Source organism: Chiloscyllium plagiosum, unplaced genomic scaffold (assembly GCF_037043375.1).
Source record: "Chiloscyllium plagiosum isolate Xiang-an unplaced genomic scaffold, Cpla_swu_hap1 HiC_scaffold_2, whole genome shotgun sequence".
Classification (NCBI taxonomy): Eukaryota; Metazoa; Chordata; class Chondrichthyes; order Orectolobiformes; family Hemiscylliidae; genus Chiloscyllium; species Chiloscyllium plagiosum.
Genome location: NW_028270140.1, coordinates 161955201 through 161976254, shown reverse-complemented (window position 1 = coordinate 161976254; position 21054 = coordinate 161955201). Strand labels below are relative to the sequence as shown.

The 21054-nt window shown below is 54.9% G+C and overlaps 1 protein-coding gene across 1 annotated transcript in view; it reads left to right on the top strand.

Annotated features, from left to right (window-relative positions):
• Positions 1-21054, top strand: part of spef2 (sperm flagellar and cilia associated 2) — an 894484-nt gene that overhangs the window by 190156 nt on the left and 683274 nt on the right. Inside the window, exon 20 of the mRNA XM_087994173.1 lies at positions 723-821. Coding sequence (XP_087850299.1) covers positions 723-821 — 99 coding nt within the window. The remainder of the gene's footprint in view (positions 1-722; positions 822-21054) is intronic.

Genomic DNA, 21054 nt, shown 5'->3' with positions numbered 1-21054 from the left:
CAGAGGTAGTTTCTTTACTCAGACAGTAGTAAGGGGGTGGAACACAGCCTGCAGCAGTAGTAGACTCACCAACTTTAAGGGCATTTAAATGGTCATTGGATAAACATATGGACCAGAATGGAATAGTGTAGGTGAGATGGGCTTCAGATTGGTTTCACAGGTCGGCACAACATCGAGGGCCGAAGGGCCTGTACTGTGCTGTAATGTTCTATGCTTCTGTTAGGAATTTCCCATTTCCATGTTTGCTCTTAACTCTTTAATGGAGTTGATTGTTATGTGTAATCAATAACTCACAATATCTTTGTATCATAATAGGAGGAGGATATAGACAGTCCTACTTTCAGTATCAGTTAGGCATGTTGAACTCTGCCTTGCTGTACAGAGAATTACTCAGACAAATAAACAAACAAGCAGCAACAGTAGGGCACTTGGTCCTTCGGGTCTGATCCACCATTCAATAAGATCGTGATTGATTTGATTATAACTTCCCTTTAGGAATTCCGACTGGATTATTGCTTGCTCTCCACATCACACCTCACCCTTAAAGAAAATGCTCCATCTCCTTCCTCTGAAAGTTCCTCTGACTCACTCTCTATTGCTCTGCACCCTGAACTGTTGACACCTACGTCCTTTCCGAAATGTCCATTCTACTTCTCCATCCCCCACCCTACCATGGAATTGTGGGAATGCCTGTCAATCTGAACTTGTTCTCTTACCTGTAGATTCTGTGAGTGCACTCAGCTCGATCAAGATAAAGAGCAAGACGAGTGTGTCTGCCCGTGACAAGAAACAGGAGAAATCGGGTTCCTTTATCCACTCAGGTAATAATGGATTGAATACTCAGTGTTCGAGACAATTTGAAGTGAAAACAGAAGGTGCAGTGAATACTCAGTGGGTCAGGTATCGCGGAGAGAGAAACAGAGTTAATGTTTCAGTGCGATGATACATTGCATTGGTATCAGAGCATTTCTTATCTGCTACCATCAAAATACAGGCTTGTTTGTTTGGCAGCAATACTTCTGTGAGTATCACAGAGACGTGACAGCAACGGAATCAGGCCAGGGATCTAAATATCCAAAGATACACCTTCTCCCAAAAGGACAGGTAGAATGGCAGAGAAAGGGCAGAGTTGCCTTGCTGGTAAGAAATGAAATTAAATCAATCACAAGTGGAGTCTCGGGTAGATGGGATAGTGAGGAACGCGGTTAGTGCACTTTCCTCTGTTGGTCAGAGTATTGAGTACAGGAGTTGGGAGGTCATGTTGCGGCTGTACAGGACATTGGTTAGGCCACTGTTGGAATATTGCGTGCAATTCTGGTCTCCTTCCTATCGGAAAGATGTTGTGAAACTTGAAAGGGTTCAGAAAAGATTTACAAGGATGTTGCCAGGGTTGGAGGATCTGAGCTACAGGGACAGGCTGAACAGGCTGGGGCTGTTTTCCCAGGAGCGTCGGAGGCTGAGGGGTGACCTTATAGAGGTTTACAAAATTATGAGGGGCATGGATAGGATACATAGACAAAATCTTTTCCCTGGGGTGGGGGAGTCCAGAACTAGAGGGCATAGGTTTAGGGTGAGAGAGGAAAGATATAAAAGAGACCTAAGGGGCAACTTTTTCACACAGAGGGTGGTATGTGTATGGAATGAGCTGCCAGAGGAAGTGTTGGAGGCTGGTACAATTGCAACATTTAAGAGGCATTTGGATGGGTATATGAATAGGAAGGGTTTGGAGGGATTCTGGGTCAAGTGCTGGTAAATGGGCTATGTTAGGTTAGGATGTCTGGTTGGCATGGACGAGCTGGACTGATGTATGTCACTATGACTCAATGTACCTAAGAAATATTATAGGATTGGAAAACTTGGAATCTCTGTGGGAAGAGTTGAGGAGCCGCAAAGGGAAAAGAAATCCCTGATGGGAGTGGTGTCCAGGCCTCCTAGCAGTAGTCAGGATGTGGGGAAGAAACTAAATCAGAAAATAGAAAAGATGTGTAAGAAAGGCACTGTTACAATCATCATGAGGGACTTCAATATGCAGGTGGACTGGGAAAAACAGGTTGGTAAAAACAATGAGTGCAGATGCTGGAAACCAGATTCTGGATCAGTGGTGCTGGAAGAGCACAGCAGTTCAGGCAGTATCCAAGGAGCTTCGAAATCGACGTTTCGGGCAAAAGCCATTCATCAGGAATAAAGGCAGAGAGTCTGAAGCGTGGAGAGATAAGCTAGAGGAGGGTGGGGGTAGGGATAGAGTACAATGGGTGTGTGGGGAGGGGATGAAGGTGATAGGTCAGGGAGGAGAGGGTAGAGTGGATAGGTGGAAAAGAAGATAGGCAGGTAGGACAAGTCATGGGGACAGTGCTGAGCTGGAAGTTTGAAACTAGGATGAGGTGGGGGAAGGGGAAATGAGGAAACTGTTGAAGTCCACATTGATGGCCTGGGGTTGAAGTTTTCCGAGATGGAAGATGAGGCATTCTTCCTCCAGGCGTCTGGTGGTGAGGGAGCGATGGTGAAGGAGGCCCAGGACCTCCATGTCCTAGGCAGAGTGGGAGGGGGAGTTGAAATGTTGGGCCACGGGGCAGTGGGGTTGATTGGGTGGAGCGGGTGTCCCGGAGATGTTCCCTGAAGCGCTCTGCGAGGAGGCGTCCAGTCTCCCCAATGTAGAGGAGACCACATCAGGAGTACGGATACAATAAATGACATTGGTGTAAGTGCAGGTGAAACTTTGATGGATGTGGAAGGCTCCTTTAGGGCCTTGGATAGAGGTGAGGGAGGGGGTGTGGGCACAGGTTTTGCAGTTCCTGCGGTGGCAGGGGAAAGTGCCAGGATGGGATGGTGGGTTGTAGGGGGGCATGGACCTGACCAGGTAGTCACGGAGGGAACGGTCTTTGCGGAAGACGGAAAGGGGTGGGGAGGGAAATATATCCCTGGTGGTGGGGTCTGTTTGGAGGTGGCGGAAATGTCGGTGGATGATTTGGTTTATGCGCAGGTTGGTAGGGTGGAAGGTGAGCACCAGGGGCGTTCTGTCCTTGTTACGGTTGGAAGGGATGGGGTCTGAGGGCGGAGGTGCGGGATGTGGATGAGATGCGTTGGAGGGCACCTTTAACCACATGGGAAGGGAAATTGCGGTCTCGAAAGAAGGAGGCCATCTGGTGTGTTTTGATGAGGATCCCAAGAAAAGGAATTTGTGGAAAGTCCACATGGGAGCAGTTTGTGGTCGTTCTGGATTTTGTGATGTTTAATGAGGCAGACTTGATTAGGGAGCTTCAAGTTAAAAACACACAACACCAGGTTATTGTCCAACAGGTTTATTTGGAAGCACTACCTTTCAGAGCGCTGCTCCTTCATCAGGTAGCTAGTGGGGCAATATCATCAGAAACAGAATTTATAGTAAAAGGTCAAAGTGTCATACAACTGATGTGATGTCCTGAACAAACCGAGATTGCTGTTAAGGCTTTCATCATTTAGAATGGGTTGCAGATTTCAATTAAAACTCAGGGAAAGGAACCCCGAGGGGACAGTGACCATAATATGACAGAATTCACCCTGCAGCATGAGAGAGAGAAGCTGGTATCTGATGTAGTGGGATTAGCTGTAAAAGACAGAGGGAGAAGCTGGCCAGAGTTGATTGGAAGGAGATCCTGGCAGGGAAGATGCTGGAACAGCAATGACATGGGTTTCTGGGGATAACAGTGACATGGGTTTCTGGGGAAAACAGTGACAGGAATTTCTGGGGAAACTGTCCCCATGACCTGTCCTACCAGCCCATCTCCCTTCCCAGCCTTCCACTCCACCCTCCCCTCTGTCCTATCACCTCCATCCCCACCCCCATTCACTTACTGTGCTCTTTGCTACCTTCGCCCCAGAACCCCCACATTTAACTCTCTACCCCGGAGGCTCCCAGCCTCATTCCTGATGAAGGGCTTTTGCTTGAAACGTTGATTTTCCTTCTCCTCGGATGCTGCCTGACCGGCTGTGCTTTTCTAGCACCACTCTGATCTTGACTCTGATCTCCAGCATCTGCAGTCCTCACTTTCGCCATGATGAGGCCACGTCTGGCTCAGATTACACCACACCAGGAGGGTGACCATCCACGCTGAGAGAGTGTCCCACCACACTGAGAGACTGTCCCACCACACTGAGAGAGTGTCCCACCACACTGAGAGACTGTCCCACCACACTGAGAGAGTGTCCCACCACACAGAGAGAGAGTCCCACCACACTGAGAGAGAGTCCCACCACACTGAGAGAGAGTCCCACCACACTGAGGGACTGTCCCACCACACTGAGAGACTGTCCCACCACGCTGCGAGACTGTCCCACCACGCTGAGATACTGTCCCACCACACTGAGAGACTGTCCCACCACACTGAGAGACTGTCCCACCACGCTGAGAGACTGTCCCACCACACCGAGAGACTGTCCCACCACGCTGAGAGACTGTCCCACCACGCTGAGAGACTGTCCCACCACGCTGAGAGACTGTCCCACACAATGAGAGACTGTCCCACACGATGAGAGACTGTCCCACCACACTGAGAGAGTGTCCCACCACACTGAGAGACTGTCCAACCACACTGAGAGACTGTCCCACCACGATGAGAGACTGTCCCACCACGATGAGAGACTGTCCCACTATGATGAGAGACTGTCCCACCATGCTGAGAGACTGTCCCACCACACTGAGAGACTGTCCCACCACGATGAGAGACTGTCCCACCACGCTGAGAGACTGTCCCACTACGATGAGAGACTGTCCCACCACCATGAGAGACTGTCCCACCACACTGAGAGACTGTCCCACCACACTGAGAGACTGTCCCACCACGATGAGAGACTGTCCCACCACACTGAGAGACTGTCCCACCACGCTGAGAGACTGTCCAACCACTCTGATAGACTGACCCACCACGATGAGAGACTGTCCCACTACGATGAGAGACTGTCCCACTACGATGAGAGACTGTCCCACTATGATGAGAGACTGTCCCACCATGCTGAGAGACTGTCCCACCACACTGAGAGACTGTCCCACACAATGAGAGACTGTCCCACACGATGAGAGACTGTCCCACCACACTGAGAGACTGTCCCAACATACCGAGAGACTGTCCCACCACGATGAGAGACTGTCCCACTACGATGAGAGACTGTCCCACCACACTGAGAGACTGTCCCTCCACGATGAGAGAGAGTCCCACCACACTGAGAGAGTGTCCCACCACACTGAGAGAGTGTCCCACCACACTGAGAGAGAGTCCCACCACACTGAGAGAGAGTCCCACCACACTGAGAGAGAGTCCCACCACACTGAGAGACTGTCCCACCACACTGAGAGAGTGTCCCACCACACTGAGAGAGTGTCCCACCACACTGAGAGAGAGTCCCACCACACTGAGAGAGAGTCCCACCACACTGAGAGAGAGTCCCACCACACTGAGAGAGTGTCCCACCACACTGAGAGAGTGTCCCACCACACTGAGGGACTGTCCCAGCACGATGAGAGAGTGTCCCACCACACTGAGAGACTGTCCCACCACACTGAGAGACTGTCCCACCACACTGAGAGACTGTCCCACCACACTGAGAGACTGTCCCACCACGATGAGAGAGTGTCCCACCACGATGAGAGAGTGTCCCACCACACTGAGGGACTGTCCCACCACACTGAGAGACTGTCCCACCATACTGAGAGAGTGTCCCACCACACTGAGGGACTGTCCCACCACACTGAGAGACTGTCCCACCACACTGAGAGAGTGTCCCACCACACTGAGGGACTGTCCCACCACACTGAGAGACTGTCCCACCACACTGAGAGAGTGTCCCACCACACTGAGAGAGTGTCCCACCACACTGAGAGAGAGTCCCACCACACTGAGAGAGAGTCCCACCACACTGAGAGAGTGTCCCACCACACTGAGAGAGTGTCCCACCACACTGAGAGACTGTCCCACCACACTGAGAGAGTGTCCCACCACACTGAGAGACTGTCCAACCACACTGAGAGACTGTCCCACCACGATGAGAGACTGTCCCACCATGATGAGAGACTGTCCCACTATGATGAGAGACTGTCCCACCATGCTGAGAGACTGTCCCACCACACTGAGAGACTGTCCCACCACGATGAGAGACTGTCCCACCACGCTGAGAGACTGTCCCACTACGATGAGAGACTGTCCCACCACCATGAGAGACTGTCCCACCACACTGAGAGACTGTCCCACCACACTGAGAGACTGTCCCACCACGATGAGAGACTGTCCCACCACACTGAGAGACTGTCCCACCACGCTGAGAGACTGTCCAACCACTCTGAGAGACTGACCCACCACGATGAGAGACTGTCCCACTACGATGAGAGACTGTCCCACTACGATGAGAGACTGTCCCACTATGATGAGAGACTGTCCCACCACGCTGAGAGACTGTCCCACCACACTGAGAGACTGTCCCACACAATGAGAGACTGTCCCACACGATGAGAGACTGTCCCACCACACTGAGAGACTGTCCCAACATACCGAGAGACTGTCCCACCACGATGAGAGACTGTCCCACTACGATGAGAGACTGTCCCACCACACTGAGAGACTGTCCCTCCACGATGAGAGAGAGTCCCACCACACTGAGAGAGTGTCCCACCACACTGAGAGAGTGTCCCACCACACTGAGAGAGAGTCCCACCACACTGAGAGAGAGTCCCACCACACTGAGAGAGAGTCCCACCACACTGAGAGACTGTCCCACCACACTGAGAGAGTGTCCCACCACACTGAGAGAGTGTCCCACCACACTGAGAGAGAGTCCCACCACACTGAGAGAGAGTCCCACCACACTGAGAGAGTGTCCCACCACACTGAGAGAGTGTCCCACCACACTGAGGGACTGTCCCAGCACGATGAGAGAGTGTCCCACCACACTGAGAGACTGTCCCACCACACTGAGGGACTGTCCCACCACACTGAGAGACTGTCCCACCACACTGAGAGAGTGTCCCACCACACTGAGAGACTGTCCCACCACACTGAGAGAGTGTCCCACCACACTGAGAGAGTGTCCCACCACACTGAGAGAGAGTCCCACCACACTGAGAGAGTGTCCCACCACACTGAGAGAGTGTCCCACCACACTGAGAGACTGTCCCACCACACTGAGAGACTGTCCCACCACACTGAGAGAGTGTCCCACCACACTGAGAGAGTGTCCCACCACGATGAGAGAGTGTCCCACCACGATGAGAGAGTGTCCCACCACGATAAGAGAGTGTCCAACCACACTGAGGGACAGTCCCACCACATTGAGAGAGTGTCCCACCACGATGAGAGACTGTCCCACCACACTGATGGACTGTCCCACCATGATGAGAGACTGTCTCACCACGATGAGAGACTGTCCCACTACACTGAGGGACTGTCCCACCACACTGAGAGAGTGTCCCACCATGATGAGAGAGTGTCCCACTACGATGAGAGACTGTCCCATCACACTGAGGGACTGTCCCACCACACTGAGAGACTGTCCCACCACACTGAGAGACTGTCCCACCACACTGAGAGACTGTCCCAGTACGATGAGAGACTGTCCCACCACACTGAGAGACTGTCCCACTACGCTGAGAGACTGTCCCACCACACTGAGAGACTGTCCCACCACGATGAGAGAGTGTCCCACCACGATGAGAGACTGTCCCACCACACCGAGAGACTGTCCCTCCACACTGAGAGAGTGTCCCACCACACTGAGAGACTGTCCCACCACGATGAGAGACTGTCCCACCACGCAGAGAGACTGTCCCACCACGATGAGAGACTGTCCCACCATGATGAGAGATTGTCCCACTACGATGAGAGTCTGTCCCACCACACTGATGGACTGTCCCACCACACTGATGGACTGTCCCACCACGATGAGAGACTGTCCCACCACGCTGAGAGACTGTCCCTCCACGATGAGAGAGAGTCCCACCACACTGAGAGAGTGTCCCACCATGATGAGAGATTGTCCCACTACGATGAGAGACTGTCCCACCACACTGATGGACTGTCGCACCACCCTGAGAGACTGTCCCACCACGCTGAGAGACTGTCCCACCACGCTGAGGGACTGTCCGACCACACTGAGAGAGTGTCCCACCACACTGAGAGACTGTCCCACCACGATGAGCGAGTGTCCCACCACACTAAGTGTCCCACCACACTGAGAGACTGTCCCACCACACTGAGAGACTGTCCCACCACACTGAGTGTCCGACCATGATGAGAGAGTGTGCCACCACACTGAGAGACTGTCCCACCACAATGAGAGACTGTCCCACCACACTGAGAGACTGTCCCACCACGATGAGAGAGTGTCCCAGCACACTGAGAGAGTGTCCCACCACACTGAGAGACTGTCCCACCACGATGAGAGAGTGTCCCACCACACTGGGAGACTGTCCCACCACGATGAGCGAGTGTCCCACCACACTAAGTGTCCCACCATGATGAGAGAGTGTGCCACCACACTGAGAGACTGTCCCACCACACTGAGAGACTGTCCCACCACACTGAGAGACTGTCCCACCACGATGAGAGAGTGTCCCACCACACTGAGAGAGTGTCCCATCACACTGAGAGACTGTCCCACCACGATGAGAGAGTGTCCCACCACACTGGGAGACTGTCCCACCACACTGGGAGACTGTCCTACCACACTGAGAGAGTGTCCCACCACACTGAGAGAGTGTCCCACCACACTGAGAGACTGTCCCACCACACTGAGAGACTGTCCCACCACGATGAGAGACTGTCCCACCACACTGAGAGACTGTCCCACCACGATGAGAGAGTATCCCACCACACTGAGAGAGTGTCTCATCCATCATGATGAGAGACTGTCCCATCACGATGAGAGTGTGTCCCACCACACTGAGAGACTGTCCCACGACGATGAGAGACTGTCCCATCACGATGAGAGACTGTCCCACCACACTGAGAGAGTGTCCCACCACACTGAGAGACTGTCCAACCACACTGAGAGACTGTCCCACGACGATGACAGACTGTCCCATCACGATGAGAGACTGTCCCACCACACTGAGAGTGTGTCCCACCACGATGAGAGACTGTCCCACCACGATGAGAGACTGTCCCACTATGATGAGAGACTGTCCCACCACACTGAGAGAGTGTCCCACCACGCTGAGAGACTGTCCCACCACACTGAGAGACTGTCCCACACAATGAGAGACTGTCCCACACAATAAGAGACTGTCCCACTATGATGAGAGACTGTCCCACCACACTGAGAGACTGTCCCACCACACTGAGAGACTGTCCCACCACACTGAGAGAGTGTCACACCACGATGAGAGAGTGTCCCACCACGATGAGAGACTGTCCTACCACACTGAGGGACAGTCCCACCACATTGAGAGAGTGTCCCACCACGATGAGAGACTGTCCCACCACACTGATGGACTGTCCCACCACGATGAGAGACTGTCCCACCACACTGATGGACTGTCGCACCACACTGAGAGACTGTCTCACCACGATGAGAGACTGTCCCACTACGCTGAGGGACTGTCCCACCACACTGAGAGACTGTCCCACCACGATGAGAGAGTGTCCCACGACGATGAGAGACTGTCCCACCACACTGAGAGAGTGTCCCACCACGATGATAGACTGTCCCACCACACTGAGAGAGTGTCCCACCACGATGATAGACTGTCCCACCACACTGAGAGAGTGTCCCACCATGATGAGAGAGTGTCCCACTACGATGAGAGACTGTCCCACCACACTGAGAGACTGTCCCACCACACTGAGAGAGTGTCCCACCACGATGAGAGAGTGTCCCACGACGATGAGAGACTGTCCCACCACACTGAGAGAGTGTCCCACCACGATGATAGACTGTCCCACCACACTGAGAGACTGTCCCACTACGATGAGAGACTGTCCCACCACGCTGAGAGACTGGCCCACCACACTGAGAGACTGTCCCACCACGATGAGAGACTGTCCCACCACGCAGAGAGACTGTCCCACCACGATGAGAGACTGTCCCACCATGATGAGAGATTGTCCCACTACGATGAGAGACTGTCCCACCACACTGATGGACTGTCCCACCACACTGATGGACTGTCCCACCACGATGATGGACTGTCCCACCACGCTGAGAGACTGTCCCTCCACGATGAGAGACTGTCCCACCACGCTGAGGGACTGTCCGACCACGATGAGCGAGTGTCCCACCACACTAAGTGTCCCACCACACTGAGAGACTGTCCCACCACACTGAGAGACTGTCCCACCACACTGAGTGTCCCACCATGATGAGAGAGCGTGCCACCACACTGAGAGACTGTCCCACCACACTGAGAGACTGTCCCACCACGATGAGAGAGTGTCCCACCACACTGAGAGAGTGTCCCACCACACTGAGAGACTGTCCCACCACGATGAGAGAGTGTCCCACCACACTGGGAGACTGTCCCACCACACTGAGAGAGTGTCCCACCACACTGAGAGACTGTCACACCACACTGAGAGACTGTCCCACCACGATGAGAGACTGTCCCACCACACTGAGAGACTGTCCCACCACGATGAGAGAGTATCACACCACACTGAGAGAGTTTCTCATCCATCATGATGAGAGACTGTCCCATCACGATGAGAGTGTGTCCCACCACACTGAGAGACTGTCCCATGACGATGAGAGACTGTCCCATCACGATGAGAGACTGTCCCACCACACTGAGAGAGTGTCCCACCACACTGAGAGAGTGTCCCACCACACTGAGAGACTGTCCAACCACACTGAGAGACTGTCCCACCACGATGAGAGACTGTCCCACCACGATGAGAGACTGTCCCACTATGATGAGAGACTGTCCCACCACACTGAGAGACTGTCCCACCACACTGAGAGAGTGTCCCACCACGATGAGAGACTGTCCCACTATGATGAGAGACTGTCCCACCACACTGAGAGACTGTCCCAATACACTGAGAGACTGTCCCACCACACTGAGAGACTGTCCCACACAATGAGAGACTGTCCCACTATGATGAGAGACTGTCCCACCACACTGAGAGACTGTCCCAATACACTGAGAGAGTGTCCCACCACACTGAGAGACTGTCCAACCACACTGAGAGACTGTCCCACCACGATGAGAGACTGTCCCACCACGATGAGAGACTGTCCCACTATGATGAGAGACTGTCCCACCATGCTGAGAGACTGTCCCACACAATGAGAGACTGTCCCACTATGATGAGAGACTGTCCCACCACACTGAGAGACTGTCCCAATACACTGAGAGACTGTCCCACCACACTGAGAGACTGTCCCAATACACTGAGAGACTGTCCCACCACACTGAGAGACTGTCCCACCACACTGAGAGACTGTCCCACCACACTGAGAGACTGTCCCACCACGATGAGAGAGTGTCCCAACACACTGAGAGAGTGTCCCAACACACTGATAGACTGTCCCACCACGATGAGAGACTGTCCCACCACACTGAGAGAGTGTCCCACCACATTGAGAGACTGTCCCACCACGATGAGAGAGTGTCCAACCACGATGAGAGAGTGTCCCACCACGATGAGAGAGTGTCCCACCACTATGAGACAGTGTCCCACCACTATGAGACAGTGTCCCACCACACTGAGAGAGTGTCCCACCACACTGAGGGACTGTCCCACCACGAAGAGAGAGTGTCCCACCACTATGAGAGAGTGTCCCACCACGATGAGACAGTGTCCCACCACACTGAGAGAGTGTCCCACCACGATGAGAGAGTGTCCCACCACTATGAGACAGTGTCCCACCACTATGAGACAGTGTCCCACCACACTGAGAGAGTGTCCCACCACACTGAGAGACTGTCCCACCACACTGAGAGACTGTCCCACCACACTGAGAGAGTGTCCCACCACACTGAGAAAGTGTCCCACCACACTGAGAGAATGTCCCACCACGCAGAGAGACTGTCCCACCACACTGAGAGTCCGTCCCACCACACCGAGAGACTGTCCCACCACACCGACAGACTGTCCCACCACGCTGAGAGACTGTCTCACCACGCTGAGAGACTGTCCCACCACACTGAGAGACTGTCCCACCACACTGAGAGACCGTCCCACCACACCGAGAGACTGTCCCACCACACTGAGAGACTGTCCCACCACACCGAGAGACTGTCCCACCACACCGACAGACTGTCCCACCACGCTGAGAGACTGTCCCACCACGCTGAGAGACTGTCCCACCACGCTGAGAGACTGTCCCACCACGATGAGAGACTGTCCCACCACACTGAGAGACTGTCCCACCACACTGAGTGTCCCACCACACTGAGAGACCGTCCCACCACACCGAGAGACTGTCCCACCACACCGACAGACTGTCCCACCACGCTGAGAGACTGTCCCACCACGCTGAGAGACTGTCCCACCACGCTGAGAGACTGTCCCACCACACTGAGAGACTGTCCCACCACGAAGAGAGACTGTCCCACCACGCTGAGAGACTGTCCCACCACGATGAGAGACTGTCCCACCACGATGAGAGACTGTCCCACCACACTGAGAGACTGTCCCACCACACTGAGAGACTGTCCCACCACACTGAGAGACTGACCCACCACGCTGAGAGACTGTCCCACTACGATGAGAGACTGTCCCACTATGATGAGAGACTGTCCCACCGCACTGAGAGACTGTCCCACACAATGAGAGACTGTCCCACACGATGAGAGACTGTCCCACCACACTGAGAGACTGTCCCAACATACCGAGAGACTGTCCCACTACGATGAGAGACTGTCCCACCACACTGAGAGACTGTCCCACCACGATGAGAGTGTCCCACCACACTGAGACAGTGTCCCACCACACTGAGAGAGTGTCCCACCACACTGAGACAGTGTCCCACCACACTGAGGGACTGTCCCAGCACACTGAGAGAGTGTCCCACCACGATGAGAGAGTGTCCCACCACGATGAGAGAGTGTCCCACCACACTGAGAGAGTGTCCCACCACGATGAGAGACGGTCCCACCACACTGAGAGACAGTCCCACCACACTGAGAGAGTGTCCCACCACACTGAGGGACTGTCCCAGCACGATGAGAGAGTGTCCCACCACGATGAGAGAGTGTCCCACCACGATGAGAGAGTGTCCCACCACGATGAGAGACTGTCCCACCACACTGAGAGACTGTCCTACCACGATGAGAGACTGTCCCACCACACTGAGAGACTGTCCTACCACGATGAGAGACTGTCCCACCACACTGAGAGAGTGTCCCACCACACTGAGAGACAGTCCTACCACGATGAGAGACTGTCCCACCACACTGAGAGACTGTCCCACCACACTGAGAGAGTGTCCCACCACGATGAGAGACTGTCCCACCACACTGAGAGACTGTCCCACCACACTGAGAGACTGTCCTACCACACTGAGAGACTGTCCCACCACGATGAGAGAGTGTCCCACCACACTGAGAGAGTGTCCCACCACACTGAGAGACAGTCCCACCACACTGAGAGACTGTCCCACCACACTGAGAGAGTGTCCCACCACACTGAGAGACAGTCCCACCACACTGAGAGACTGTCCCACCACACTGAGAGAGTGTCCCACCACACTGAGAGACAGTCCCACCACACTGAGAGACTGTCCCACCACACTGAGAGACTGTCCCACCACACTGAGAGACAGTCCCAGCACACTGAGAGACTGTCCTACCACGATGAGAGACTGTCCCACCACACTGAGAGACAGTCCCAGCACACTGAGAGACTGTCCCACCACACTGAGAGACTGTCCCACCACACTGAGAGACAGTCCCAGCACACTGAGAGACTGTCCTACCACGATGAGAGACTGTCCCACCACACTGAGAGAGTGTCCCACCACACTGAGAGACAGTCCCACCACACTGAGAGACTGTCCCACCACACTGAGAGACTGTCCCACCACACTGAGAGACAGTCCCAGCACACTGAGAGACTGTCCTACCACGATGAGAGACTGTCCCACCACACTGAGAGAGTGTCCCACCACACTGAGAGACAGTCCCACCACACTGAGAGACTGTCCCACCACACTGAGAGACTGTCCCACCACACTGAGAGACAGTCCCAGCACACTGAGAGACTGTCCTACCACGATGAGAGAGTGTCCCACCACACTGAGAGACTGTCCCACCACACTGAGAGACTGTCCCACCACACTGAGAGACAGTCCCACCACACTGAGAGACTGTCCTACCACGATGAGAGACTGTCCCACCACACTGAGAGAGTGTCCCACCACACTGAGAGAGTGTCCCACCACACTGAGAGACTGTCCCACCACACTGAGAGACTGTCCCACCACACTGAGAGACTGTCCTACCACGATGAGAGACTGTCCCACCACACTGAGGGACTGTCCCACCACACTGAGAGACTGTCCCACCACACTGAGAGACTGTCCTACCACGATGAGAGACTGTCCCACCACACTGAGAGACTGTCCCACCACACTGAGAGACTGTCCTACCACACTGAGAGACAGTCCCACCACACTGAGAGACTGTCCCACCACACTGAGAGACTGTCCCACCACACTGAGAGACAGTCCCACCACACTGAGAGACTGTCCTACCACGATGAGAGAGTGTCCCACCACACTGAGAGAGTGTCCCACCACACTGAGAGAGTGTCCCACCACACTGAGAGACTGTCCCACCACACTGAGAGACAGTCCCACCACACTGAGAGACTGTCCTACCACGATGAGAGAGTGTCCCACCACACTGAGAGAGTGTCCCACCACACTGAGAGAGTGTCCCACCACACTGAGAGACTGTCCCACCACACTGAGAGACAGTCCCACCACGATGAGAGACTGTCCCACCACACTGAGAGAGTGTCCCACCACACTGAGAGACAGTCCTACCACGATGAGAGACTGTCCCACCACACTGAGAGACTGTCCCACCACACTGAGAGACTGTCCCACCACACTGAGAGACTGTCCTACCACACTGAGAGACTGTCCCACCACGATGAGAGACTGTCCCACCACACTGAGAGAGTGTCCCACCACACTGAGAGAGTGTCCCACCACACTGAGAGACTGTCCCACCACACTGAGAGACTGTCCCACCACGATGAGAGAGTGTCCCACCACACTGAGAGACTGTCCCACCACACTGAGAGACTGTCCCACCACGATGAGAGAGTGTCCCACCACACTGAGAGACTGTCCCACCACACTGAGAGACTGTCCCACCACACTGAGAGACTGTCCCACCACGATGAGAGAGTGTCCCACCACGATGAGAGAGTGTCCCACCACGATGAGAGAGTGTCCCACCGCACTGAGAGACTGTCCTACCACGATGAGAGACTGTCCCACCACGCTGAGAGAGTGTCCCACCACGATGAGAGAGTGTCCCACCACACTGAGAGACTGTCCCACCACGATGAGAGACTGTCCTACCACGATGAGAGACTGTCCTACCACGATGAGAGAGTGTCCCACCACGATGAGAGACTGTCCCACCACACTGAGAGACTGTCCCACCACACTGAGAGAGTGTCCCACCACACTGAGAGACTGTCCCACCACACTGAGAGACTGTCCCACCACGATGAGAGAGTGTCCCACCACGATGAGAGACTGTCCCACCACACTGAGAGACTGTCCTACCACGATGAGAGAGTGTCCCACCACGATGAGAGAGTGTCCCACCACGATGAGAGACTGTCCCACCACACTGAGAGACTGTCCCACCACACTGAGAGACTGTCCCACCACACTGAGAGACTGTCCCACCACGATGAGAGACTGTCCCACCACACTGAGAGACTGTCCCACCACGATGAGAGAGTGTCCCACCACACTGAGAGACTGTCCCACCACACTGAGAGACTGTCCCACCACACTGAGAGACTGTCCCACCACACTGAGAGACTGTCCCACCACACTGAGAGACAGTCCCACCACACTGAGAGACTGTCCTACCACGATGAGAGACTGTCCCACCACACTGAGAGAGTGTCCCACCACACTGAGAGAGTGTCCCACCACACTGAGAGACTGTCCCACCACACTGAGAGACTGTCCCACCACACTGAGAGACTGTCCTACCACGATGAGAGACTGTCCCACCACACTGAGGGACTGTCCCACCACACTGAGAGACTGTCCCACCACACTGAGAGACTGTCCTACCACGATGAGAGACTGTCCCACCACACTGAGAGACTGTCCCACCACACTGAGAGACTGTCCTACCACACTGAGAGACAGTCCCACCACACTGAGAGACTGTCCCACCACACTGAGAGACTGTCCCACCACACTGAGAGACAGTCCCACCACACTGAGAGACTGTCCTACCACGATGAGAGAGTGTCCCACCACACTGAGAGAGTGTCCCACCACACTGAGAGAGTGTCCCACCACACTGAGAGAGTGTCCCACCACACTGAGAGACAGTCCCACCACACTGAGAGACTGTCCTACCACGATGAGAGAGTGTCCCACCACACTGAGAGAGTGTCCCACCACACTGAGAGAGTGTCCCACCACACTGAGAGACTGTCCCACCACACTGAGAGACAGTCCCACCACGATGAGAGACTGTCCCACCACACTGAGAGAGTGTCCCACCACACTGAGAGACAGTCCTACCACGATGAGAGACTGTCCCACCACACTGAGAGACTGTCCCACCACACTGAGAGACTGTCCCACCACACTGAGAGACTGTCCTACCACACTGAGAGACTGTCCCACCACGATGAGAGACTGTCCCACCACACTGAGAGAGTGTCCCACCACACTGAGAGAGTGTCCCACCACACTGAGAGACTGTCCCACCACGATGAGAGAGTGTCCCACCACACTGAGAGACTGTCCCACCACACTGAGAGACTGTCCCACCACGATGAGAGAGTGTCCCACCACACTGAGAGACTGTCCCACCACACTGAGAGACTGTCCCACCACGCTGAGAGAGTGTCCCACCACGATGAGAGAGTGTCCCACCACACTGAGAGACTGTCCCACCACACTGAGAGACTGTCCCACCACGATGAGAGAGTGTCCCACCACACTGAGAGACTGTCCCACCACACTGAGAGAGTGTCCCACCACACTGAGAGAGTGTCCCACCACGATGAGAGACTGTCCCACCACACTGAGAGAGTGTCCCACCACGATGAGAGACTGTCCTACCACGATGAGAGACTGTCCTACCACGATGAGAGAGTGTCCCACCACGATGAGAGACTGTCCCACCACACTGAGAGACTGTCCCACCACACTGAGAGAGTGTCCCACCACACTGAGAGACTGTCCCACCACACTGAGAGACTGTCCCACCACGATGAGAGAGTGTCCCACCACGATGAGAGAGTGTCCCACCACGATGAGAGACTGTCCCACCACACTGAGAGACTGTCCCACCACACTGAGAGACTGTCCCACCACGATGAGAGACTGTCCCACCACACTGAGAGACTGTCCCACCACACTGAGAGACTGTCCCACCACACTGAGAGACTGTCCCACCACACTGAGAGACTGTCCCACCACGATGAGAGAGTGTCCCACCGCACTGAGAGAGTGTCCCACCACACTGAGAGAGTGTCCCACCACACTGAGAGACTGTCCCACCGCACTGAGAGAGTGTCCCACCGCACTGAGAGACTGTCCCACCGCACTGAGAGAGTGTCCCACCACACTGAGAGAGTGTCCCACCACGCTGAGAGAGTGTCCCACCACACTGAGAGAGTGTCCCACCACACTGAGAGACTGTCCCACCACGCTGAGAGAGTGTCCCACCACGATGAGAGACTGTCCCACCACACTGAGAGAGTGTCCCACCACACTGAGAGAGTGTCCCACCACACTGAGAGACTGTCCCACCACACTGAGAGACTATCCCACCACGCTGAGAGAGTGTCCCACCACACTGAGAGAGTGTCCCACCACACTGAGAGAGTGTCCCACCACACTGAGAGACTGTCCTACCACGCTGAGAGAGTGTCCCACCACACTGAGAGAGTGTCCCACCACACTGAGAGACTGTCCCACCACACTGAGAGACTGTCCTACCACGATGAGAGAATGTCCCACCACACTGAGAGACTGTCCCACCACACTGAGAGAGTGTCCCACCACGCTGAGAGACTGTCCCACCACGATGAGAGAGTGTCCCACCACGCTGAGAGACTGTCCCACCACGATGAGAGACTGTCCTACCACGATGAGAGACTGTCCCACCACACTGAGAGACTGTCCTACCACGATGAGAGACTGTCCCACCACACTGAGAGAGTGTCCCACCACGATGAGAGACTGTCCCACCACACTGAGAGACTGTCCCACCACGATGAGAGACTGTCCCACCGCACTGAGAGACTGTCCCACCACACTGAGAGAGTGTCCCACCACACTGAGAGAGTGTCCCACCATGATGAGAGAGTGTCCCACCGCACTGAGAGAGTGTCCCACCACGAAGAGAGACTGTCCCACCACACTGAGAGAGTGTCCCACCACACTGAGAGAGTGTCCCACCATGATGAGAGAGTGTCCCACCACACTGATAGACTGTCCCACCACGATGAGAGACTGTCCCACCACACTGAGAGAGTGTCCCACCACACTGAGAGAGTGTCCCACCATGATGAGAGAGTGTCCCACCACACTGAGAGACTGTCCCACCACACTGAGAGACTGTCCCACCACACTGAGAGACTGTCCCACCACGATGAGAGAGTGTCCCACCACGATGAGAGAGTGTCCCACCACGATGAGAGAGTATCCCACCACACTGAGAGAGTGTCCAATGACGATGAGAGACTGTCCCATCACGATGAGAGACTGTCCCACAACACTGAGAGACTGTCCAACCACACTGAGAGACTGTCCCACCACGATGAGAGACTGTCCCACCACACTGAGAGAGTGTCCCACCACACTGAGAGAGTGTCCCACCACACTGAGAGACTGTCCCACCACGATGAGACAGTGTTCCACCACACTGAGAGACTGTCCCACCACACTGAGAGACTGTCCCACCACACTGAGAGAGTGTCCCACCACACTGAGAGACTGTCCCACCACACTGAGAGACTGTCCCACCACACTGAGAGACTGTCCCACCACGATGAGAGACTGTCCCACCACACTGAGAGAGTGTCCCACCACACTGAGAGACTGTCCTACCACGATGAGAGACTGTCCCACCACACTGAGAGACTGTCCCACACAATGAGAGACTGTCCCACCATGCTGAGAGACTGTCCCACCACACTGAGAGACTGTCCCACCACGATGAGAGAGTGTCCCACCACGATGAGACAGTGTCCCACCACACTGAGTGTCCCACCACACTGAGAGAGTGTCCCACCACACAGAGTGACTGTCCCACCACGATGAGAGACTGTCCCACCACACTGAGAGAGTGTCCCACCACACTGAGAGACTGTCCCACCATGATGAGAGAGTGTCCCACCATCTGAGGGACTGTCCCACCACACTGAGACAGTGTCCCACCACGATGAGAGACTGTCCTACCACACTGAGAGAGTGTCCCACCACACTGAGAGAGAGTCCCAACACACTGAGAGAGAGTCCCACCACACTGAGAGTCCCACCACACTGAGAGAGTGTCCCACCACACTGAGAGACTGTCCCACCACACTGAGAGACTGTCCCACCACGATGAGAGACTGTCCCACCATAATGAGAGAGTGTCCCACCACGATGAGAGACTGTCCCACCACACTGAGAGACTGTCCCACCACACTGAGAGACTGTCCCACCACATTGAGAGACTGTCCTACCACGATGAGAGACTGTCCCACCACATTGATGGACTGTCCCACCACACTGATGGACTGTCCCACCACGATGAGAGACTGTCCCACCACGATGAGAGACTGTCCCACCACACTGAGAGAGTGTCCCACCACACTGAGAGACTGTCCCACCACGATGAGAGACTGTCCCACCACGATGAGCGAGTGTCCCACCACACTAAGTGTCCCACCACACTGAGAGACTGTCCCACCACGCTGAGAGACTGTCCCACCACGATGAGAGACTGTCCTACCACGATGAGCGAGTGTCCCACCACACTAAGTGTCCCACCACACTGAGAGACTGTCCCACCACACTGAGAGAGTGTCCCACCACACTGAGAGAGTGTCCCACCACGATGAGAGAGTGTCCCACCACACTGAGAGACTGTCCCACCAAGATGAGAGACTGTCCCACCACGATGAGAGAGTATCCCACCACACTGAGAGAGTGTCCCATGACGATGAGAGACTGTCCCATCACAATGAGAGACTGTCCCACCACACTGAGAGAGTGTCCCACCACACTGAGAGACTGTCCAACCACACTGAGAGACTGTCCCACCACGATGAGAGACTGTCCCACCACGATGAGAGACTGTCCCACCACACTGAGAGAGTGTCCCACCACACTGAGGGACTGTCCCACCACACTGAGAGAGTGTCCCACCACACTGAGAGACTGTCCCACCACGATGAGAGACTGTCCCACCACACTGAGGGACTGTCCAACCACACTGAGAGACTGTCCCACCACGATGAGAGACTGTCCCACCACACTGAGAGACTGTCCCACCACACTGAGAGACTGTCCCACACAATGAGAGACTGTCCCACCATGCTGAGAGACTGTCCCACCACACTGAGAGACTGTCCCACCACACTGAGAGACTGTCCCACCACACTGAGAGACTGTCCCACCACGATGAGAGAGTGTCCCACCACGATGAGACAGTGTCCCACCACACTGAGAGACTGTCCCACCACACTGAGAGACTGTCCCACCCCACTGATAGACTGTCCCACCATAATGAGTGTCCCACCACACTGAGAGAGTGTCCCACCACACTGAGAGACTGTCCCACCACGATGAGAGACTGTCCCACCACACTGAGTGTCCCACCACACTGAGAGAGTGTCCCACCACACTGAGAGAGTGTCCCACCACGATGAGAGACTGTCC